The sequence below is a fragment of the Macadamia integrifolia genome, unplaced genomic scaffold, assembly GCF_013358625.1.
Source record: "Macadamia integrifolia cultivar HAES 741 unplaced genomic scaffold, SCU_Mint_v3 scaffold536, whole genome shotgun sequence".
In the NCBI taxonomy this organism is placed as follows: domain Eukaryota; kingdom Viridiplantae; phylum Streptophyta; class Magnoliopsida; order Proteales; family Proteaceae; genus Macadamia; species Macadamia integrifolia.
Genome location: NW_024870477.1, coordinates 207,095 through 215,708, shown reverse-complemented (window position 1 = coordinate 215,708; position 8,614 = coordinate 207,095). Strand labels below are relative to the sequence as shown.

Here is an 8,614-nt window from a genome sequence, read left to right as displayed (position 1 = left end):
AAAAAAAAAAAAAAAAGACCAAGGAAGAAGAAGAGAGAAGCAGAAATCAGAAATCATAAAAGAGATAGAAGCAGAGAAGACAGAAGAAGAGAAGAAAGAACACAAGAAGTAGAAGACAAGAAGAGACTAGAGAGAGACGAAAGCAGGTGTACCTGGTTTTTTTTCCATTGTCACCATCAGTTCCATCATCGCAGGAGACTCTTAGTCAGGATCGTAGTGCAGTCGAAGTTCTTGCCGCTTCCTCCACTGGTTGAATCTCAGTTCAAGGTGGAGAAGCTCTCCTTTTTTGTCGGTAATCCAAAACCCCCAACCAACCCATCGATTTGTTTTACATCTTCTTTCTAATTTCTCTTTTCCAGAATTACCCCTTTCTTTATCTTAATTCATCTATTCCCATATCTTTCCTTAATTCCAATTATACCCCTGCCCCACCCATGATCCTAGTTAGCAATTCGGCCGAACCGAATTTTTCCGAATTAAATCAAAAATTCTGACCAAATCCGAATTAAAAATAAAATTCGGTAAAAAACGCGAATTTTACTAATTTGAATTTAAAACTCGAATAATTCGGGCCGAACCGAATTAAACCGAATTATTCGGTCCACTTAAACAATATTTAAAAAAAAAACAAAAAACAAAACATCATATTCGCTTTTTTGACCGCTTTTTTGACCGAATCCTTAAATTAATCAATCGAATTATTCCGAATAATTCTCCGCCCGAATAATTCCCGAATCCGAATTTGCTAACTATGCCCATGATACACCCCTTTGTGGTTTAAATTGAATTTCAAGTATTTACAATTCTGCCATCCCTGCAAAATAAAAAACAAAAAAGAGAGAGACCAATGGATCTAGATCTTTTATCGGATATCCGTCAACAAATGCAATTGATGCAAGTGAAGCTCGATGAGGCTCAACGACTTTGCACGGAAATCAAATCCATAGCACACTCTACCTTCAACTATATGAGCTCAGCCGTTGAACAACAGGTAGACGAACCAGAAGATGAATCACCAGTGGTAGAAGATGAGATGGCACCGTTTGAAGTTGAAGATCAACTTGTGGTAAAATTTAAGTCGGTTGATCTCTTCAGTGAACCGATTGATTTTATTTTCCCGAGTCACTACTTCACCAATGAACTTCGCGTCATGGATTTCATATCATTTGATCTTGGTTTCAATGGTGATTTCATACAGGCAAGGATGGATACTAATCGATTGGTGTTGATTCTCCCGTTCTACGAAACTCGTGGACATGTTTTTCTCAACGCCGGGGGAATTGATGCAGATACGCACCCATGGAGCAGTTCATACCCATCTGGGTTTCCGGATATGGATGAATCAAATCCATATTGGTTTTGGGTCTAGTACGATTTTAGAAATTTACTTTATTTAGGAAGATTGTTTTTGATTTTATTTTATTCACTTTATTTTAGCAAGTTAGGTACATGTAGGATTTAGAGAGTTGATTTGCAATTTGTTTCCTTGTATAGGGTAGTTTCTTATTTCAGTTGAGTTTCTATTTTATGTCTTTTATTTTTTTTTAAATTGGTTGTAACCAATAGACAAGTCAGGTTGAAAAGATGAATTGTGTTTGAGTATTTGTGGAGCCTGCGGGAATGTGTGAGTGATTCTCCTTTCTCCCCCCCTTTCTTAGTGCGATTTCTCCCTCTCCCTTGCAACTTTGAGACCCCTCTTAGGGATTTCTTCCCTACCCCTACCAGCCCTCCGGCCCTCCATCAAGTGGCCTCCCCTGTGGTTTACCCTAATATTAGAACCATCCCCCATTAAACTGACAATTACATTGTCCCCCTACTTTTATGTCCGTACCAACTCCACTAGTGAGAAACTGTTAAACAGTGACGTCACATCGTAGATACTTTTTCAAAGACCAAAATAGCCTTTCAATCTTGTGAACTACCTATTCTACCCATTCAACTCAAACCCAAAATGCCCATTTTCTTCTTCCCCAACCAAAGAACCTGCCTACCCACATTTGACTTGCAACCTTCCACTGCAAACCATGGATATCCTCTGTTCAGTGAATCCCAGATTTGCTGGAACCAATGTCGTCTTCAACCTCAAGACATAACCTGAGGTGGAAAACCACGGGTCAGTTTATTCTATAGTTCTTATACACTTGTCGTTCCGCTGTTTTCACTCTAGTTTTCTTGTTGTTTTCCTCTGCAATATCTTTTGAGATATTGATCAGATTTCAAATCAGGTACATTAGTTCCTAATATTTGATCTACTGATCCCCAAATCCCACCAAACTTCCAAACCCAATTCCCATTACCAAAACCGCCAAACCTCAATAGCCTTACCTTAGGGTGAACCATCCTGCTGAACATGAGTTCCAAAGCTGGCTGGAATAGTGGGTTTTGGAACTGCTTCCAAATCTGAAACCAAGCCTTCCACCAGAACTGTTTACTCGAAATATTTTGTTTGTGGGTATAATATTAGTCGGATTCAGAAGGATTTTGGGGTGTGTTTCTTCGACTGAAATCTCTATGTAAACAGAGCTCAGTCCGGTGAGTTCTTCCCTTGAAAGCAAACTGGCGTCAGGTTTCAGAAAAATCAAAATGTGACCTAGAAATTAGGGGGAAACCACTCAGCTTCTGGGGTTCAAAAACTCCATTCACCGCGGTGAATAGCAGTGGGTGCCAGCTCTAAAATCCCCAACAAACTACCATTAGGCTCTGATGAACAAAAACCCTACGCCAAATTGCCCAGCCAATAGTGTTTGAGAATATCAGAAAATGGATCTAATACAGAAGCATCTCTAATTGAACAAATATCCAGATCGTATGAAAGAACCCTAACTACCTGCAAATTGGGAATGGGGTCATTAGAGTGTTTTAGTGCAAAGGGTATAATTGTCTTTTCCATATTCTGACTTAACACCGTCAAAAGTAGGGGGGACAATGTAATTGTCAGTTTAATGGGGGATGGCTCTAATATTAGGATAAACTACAGGGGAGGCCACTGTAATTATCCCTTTTATAGATGACAATACTTTGATATGACAGGGTAGACTGACTTTTTGAAGTTTCCAGGTAACTTAGTGATGCAGCATTGAAGACTTATGCAAGGAAGAAGAAGAAAGGGGTTGACCAGGTCTAGTCCTTAGGCCCACGATTTGCTTTGATGGGGTTAATTAGTTTCTAATTTCAGTACCTGGTCAGTTTCTAATTTCAGTACTCTTTATTTCTTAGTTTCTATTTCCAGTTTTAGTAACTAGAAGATTGTGAGCTTTCAATTTCAGTTTTAGTAACTACTTAGTTTCTAAATTTGTAAACCACCCATCAATATTATAAATAAAGAGGAGGGCTCTCATTATAGTCCGCGATTTTATGAAACCACGTGCTGCTGCGCTGCTTCTTCTTGTGAGTCGTCTACTTTGTGTTTGATCAAAGTGAAAAGGGTTTGGTATGTGATCCATTCGACTCCTTGCGGTGGGAAGCCTAGGAGGATCTTCCAGTGTTTAATTTTCTGTTGGTAAGAAATCACCTATTTCTTGTCCTGTAGTAGAATTTTGGGACTGTTACAGGAGATCGATAGATTTATCTGCTGTGTTTTGGTCCTTTGTGTTTCAACACTGCTGGGTATTTTATTTGGACTGTAAGAGACCTGTAGTTACTCCTTAATAGGCTGCTGGTCTTATTTTCTGGTTTGGCCTGAAGGCCCTGAACTACTCTATTGTTGGAATCGATAGTCTTTTGTGCCATCCTATCCTTTGATCTGATTTCCTGCTATATGCTAGGATTGGTTTATGGTTGTTCTTTGATTCTAAAGTCCTGCAATTGGGATTACTTAGTTTTAGGTGTTCAGATTAAGACAAACTTGTTTGGTAGCGTATTATAAAATATTCATGGAAGTTCCATGTGTCTTACCATTTATTATATTGGTCCAAGGGCCAAGGTTAATACAACGATCACAGTAGATGATTTGAACCTTGATCTTATCTCTTCTGTTTGGTATGTTGTACATCTTGATCTTGATCTCACCTTATCTCTTATATTTGTTTAGATCCTTTGGCCTGATGGTATCTTCATAACTAAACATCCCAAGCGTCAAAGACCACCAGCATCTGTAAGTCAGTCCCAGAGCCCACGTTACGGCGAGCCAACTCAGATATCTTCCCCTACGAAAGAGAGTGTGCTGACTGATGAACAGCAACAACAAGAAGCTGCTCGACGTGCTAAGTTTGTTTATGAACTGATGATTGGTAAGATCAGTGGTTCAACACAAGTTACTTCTATTTACCTGCTTCTTTCTGGAAATGCTTTATTCTTACATTAAAATTTGCTTTGTGATGTTGATTCAATTTTACTGTATTAATCTTTTATTTGGATGTGCCGATTATTACTTTTTCATTGTTTGCAAATGTCCCTGGTGGCATAGTTCTCTATTCATTATCCTATATTTGGAAGTGCTGATTGATATCTTTTGCTGTGATATAATGCCTGTTCAAACTTGGAGATGCCCATGCTTATTTTTTTATTATTCATTTTTCTTATCTCTCTCTTCCTTTGCCTCCAGATAAAGCACCAGCTGCCCTAGTAGGCCTTCTTGGTCATAAGGAATATGAACATTGTGCGAAGGATCTTTATTTCTTTCTTCAGGTATTTTTGGTATTAAGAAAATACAACTTTTGTGGTCTTATTTTTTGTTTTCAGAATCAGGTTTCTTAATTCTCATATGCAAAGGCAAAGCTATTAGTCGAATATGGAATCCATGAGAGTGTGTTTGTTTGTGTTTGTCTACTTCTGCTGTCCTAACATAGTTTTTAATGTGATTCTCTATGTGTGTCCATCCAATTCAAAGACCTTGATTCTGCTCCCTGAACTGTCCACCTTGGCAGCAGCTGCAGCTGTCCTGATTGCATCAATGGCCATCTCTAAATCTAACAAATTTTATTGGCTCAGTTCTTAGCATAACAGAAAATAGTAAAATAATCTTAGATAGTAGTTGAAAAGTAAATTACTACTGGGCCATACTTTGTGAAAGATTAGTAATTGAGTTGAAGACTTGGGTTACAATATTTAGTAAGTTTTTGAGTTAGTTACACAATCATTGTTTGTGTTGGCTGGAAAATTTCCATTTTTCTTTCAACTTTAGCACACCGCACATTGTTTGTGAGGAATGACATGCTTAGTCTCGGCCTTGTCCCAAGTATGACCTTGGATATATCCTATTGGATGGCTGGGATTAATTTTCCCGACCCCATTTAGCTGAGATTCTTCTGCCTTGTTGGGCTGTTTCCTCTTACTCTCACTGGTTTACTCTCATCTTTGTGCCTCCCCCTACCCTATTCTCTGTTCTCGCCCCACCCCCCCTTTTTTTTCTCTCTCTATTGTGTCTTCTATGGATCCATGCAGCCAACCCCATTAAGTTGTGATAAGACTGAGTTTGTTGTTGTTGTTGTTACCACACTGCACATCCAAGCGGATGGAATGCCAGGGGATTCCTTTTTATTACTTATTTTTTGGGTAGGTGGATGGGTGGGGGCATTGTTGGTAGATCACGATCATTGTAGGCTATGGATCTGCTAGCCCAAAATATGTTCTATATGATTAACTCTATGGGGATATTTGTACCCTGCTCCCATGTGGTTGGGATAAAGCTTTGTTGAGTTTGATCTTTTCTGCAGCTACCTCAATTCACCAGCAAATCCCCTAATATTGCAAATACTTGTTGCATGATAGCAAGATCTACCATATTTCAGTGTTTTTTTTTTTTTTTTTAAATTTATTTATTTATTTATTTATTTATTTATTTATTTATGATCATCTCTGAATTCTGCTTATAGTTGCCTATGTTTCTTTTTCTCATGTATCTGCCTGGTAATTTGAAGCATTATGGGTTCTATTACCTTCTCTTGATGATTTCTCCTGAATTTGTTAGTGTCTTATGGTTCCTCCACCCCCTCCACTTTCTGTAGTCAACAGTTTGTATGAAGCAGCTGGCGTTTGACCTTCTTGAACTGCTCTTGTTATCGACATTTCCAGAGCTTCACGATGTTGTTAAGCAGTTGCACGAAGATAAGAAAAAGTTTGGACAGCTCCAATTGAACTAGATGAAACCTTTATAGCATGCCACTTGACCTTCACTTGTATTTTTGGTTGCACAGAAGGTTGGAATGGAGGATGCAAAGGCAGTGTATGGTTTCCCACGTGGTTCCAGGTTCACGGTTTGCGCCACATGGAACGAGTTCCGCTTTGGCAATCATTACACACTTCCTGTAATTAGCAGTCATTTTTTCCTCATTGGTTTGTACTCACTGTACAGACTCACCAAGAGAGTTTCTTGCTGAGAAATGAAAATTCTGTAATTCCCCTATTTGGGTATTTCTATCAAAAGAAGGGGGGGAAAAAAAAAGAAATGGAAATGTATAGAAATCACAAGCTTTGTTTCATCTTTCCTTGTGCCCACTAGACACCCTTGGCCATTTCATCTCAAGAGTAGACTATGTGCAAGAGATAGCTGTGAATGTGGTTACTTTTGCTGCAGAAAGATATGCAGTTAATTTATCCAGGTAAATAAGCTCAGAATTGGATTCAGATCGAGTCTGATTCTCGATTCAGCTGGAATTAGTCTGATAGGGACCTTGGAAGAACTCAACCCTGTAAATTGGTTTATAAGGTGAGGGGAACCAAGACAATGTCTAAACTCTAGACACACCAATTCCATCATGGAACTGACGTGGGACTAAAACCCCCATAAGGCCTCATCTGGGATCAGGTTTGGTTGCTTTACTAGTTTGAGAACCTCCGGTTGGTCTTGGTCGAGAAGACCCAAGCCGAACCTAAGCCATTATTGGACTTGACAACTCTTCCCAAAACCTAACCCAACTACATCAACTGGCGTCGTCAATCATTATTGGACAGTTAGATAGTTCATTTAGTATTTCGGAGTATAGAATGTCATGTTACCACAAATGGTGGGTCTGTTTGGCTGTTTGGGTATTAATAGCTAAGTTGTAAAATCCATTGTGGTAAGGCATTTTGTGAACTATTCTCCCATGAAATATTTGTGAAGTTCGGTGAAGCTTTTTGGTCTCCCGGTGCCGGCGGTGGGTCCATGGCTATCCTAGGAGGAGGTGATCCTGTGAAGCCTCATCTCCATTCCTTGAAGCGTGCAAGCAAAGTATTTGGAAAGAAAGAAAGGAAGAAAGAAGAGGGAAAGATCTTCACCGACGTCACGGATCCAAGAATGGGAGGTGGTCCTGGTGGGCTGGTAGCGATGGTAATCGGTTGGTTTGATCTGGTTTTCAATCAAGTTGAATTGGTTTCGGTCTATTAGTGGGTCAGTCTGATATCAATCTGTCGAGATAGTATTCAGTTTTCGGTGTTTCAGTTCTGATCCGGTTTTTTTTTAATCAGTTTTTAATTATGTTATTGCTAGGTTCAGTCCAATCCGTTTTAAGTTTACCTGCATACCTAAGGAAATTAGTGGAACAATGCTAGTTTTTTTTTTTTTTTTCGGGTCTCTTATCAGGTTAAATACTTAAATTAGTGGAACAATGCCATAGGAGAGGTTCATTCGATACGTTAAGTTGGTCCAATTTGATTTCGATCGGCAAAACCAAACCATTAAGAGTTCATCGGATCAGTTTGGACTGGACTTAGAAACCCTTTCCATAAAGCCTTATCATCTCCACCATTCCTCCATGCGTGCAAGCAAAGGATTTGGATAAAAAGAAAGAAAGAAATTTCTATCAATTTCAATCTAGATTGGATCAGAATCTATCACAAATATTCTAGAATCAATTGTTCAAGAATATTTAGAATCAAGATCAATCACAATAGATTCGATCAATTTAGTTTCGATTTTTGAAACGGCGGTGGAGATCCGTAATTCCACTAAGGTCAGAGATTTAAGAATCAAAATTGAAATTGGAATCCGAGTCAAAATCAAAATCCACCAATTCAAATTAGCCGATCCATATAGAAAAAAGTTAAGCTTAGGGCAAATTATGGCCAATTTTGGTTTATTCCTAACCATGATTTGAGGAATCGGCATCGAGTCAGCCGATTTGTAAATTGGTTCATGGTTAGCCCCGTATCAGTGGTTCGGTACGGACCAAGGTTTATGGCCAATCCGGATTGAAATCGGTTAGCCATTATTCCTAACTGATGCAACCCAGCTAGAACTGATACGATTTCCGATTCCGAGTTTGACAAACTTGACGGAGATGCCCATGTTCTGTCAAGAATCAAGACCGTTGGATTGGATTTGAAGCTTATATTGTTTACCCCAGAGAAAGGGTTGAAGAAGAATATCACAATTCCTAGCAAGTAGTTTTTAAATGCACACGATAGAGCTAGTCTCCCCATAAATGGCAAATGCAACAGAAAATCTCTGAACAGCAAAAGCTAGGTGGAGTCGAAGGCGGAGATGGAGCTTCGAGTTTCTGTTCTTCTATCCCTTGTAGCAATCCAGCTCTCCTTCTGAGGCTTCTGAATCAGATTCTAAACACAGAGAGAGCGATCCGAGGAAGTAATGGCCTGCGGTTCTGTGTCCATCTTATCATCTGCGCCTTCATTTCCCTATAATTCTACTACCGAACCATCTACTTCAACCACCTATACAAGGATTAGATCCTTGAAG

General features: G+C 39.3%; 2 protein-coding genes across 2 annotated transcripts in view; both read left to right on the top strand.

Moving 5' to 3' along the window:
- Positions 1 to 6,419, top strand: part of LOC122069118 — a 16,085-nt gene extending 9,666 nt beyond the window's left edge. Inside the window, exons 13-15 of the mRNA XM_042633047.1 lie at positions 4,031 to 4,229; positions 4,544 to 4,626; positions 5,946 to 6,419. Coding sequence (XP_042488981.1) covers positions 4,031 to 4,229; positions 4,544 to 4,626; positions 5,946 to 6,080 — 417 coding nt within the window. The 3' untranslated portion in view covers positions 6,081 to 6,419. The remainder of the gene's footprint in view (positions 1 to 4,030; positions 4,230 to 4,543; positions 4,627 to 5,945) is intronic.
- Positions 4,184 to 8,614, top strand: part of LOC122069119 — an 8,226-nt gene continuing 3,795 nt past the window's right edge. The window contains exons 1-2 of the mRNA XM_042633048.1: positions 4,184 to 4,229; positions 4,544 to 4,626. Coding sequence (XP_042488982.1) covers positions 4,589 to 4,626 — 38 coding nt within the window. The 5' untranslated portion in view covers positions 4,184 to 4,229; positions 4,544 to 4,588. The remainder of the gene's footprint in view (positions 4,230 to 4,543; positions 4,627 to 8,614) is intronic.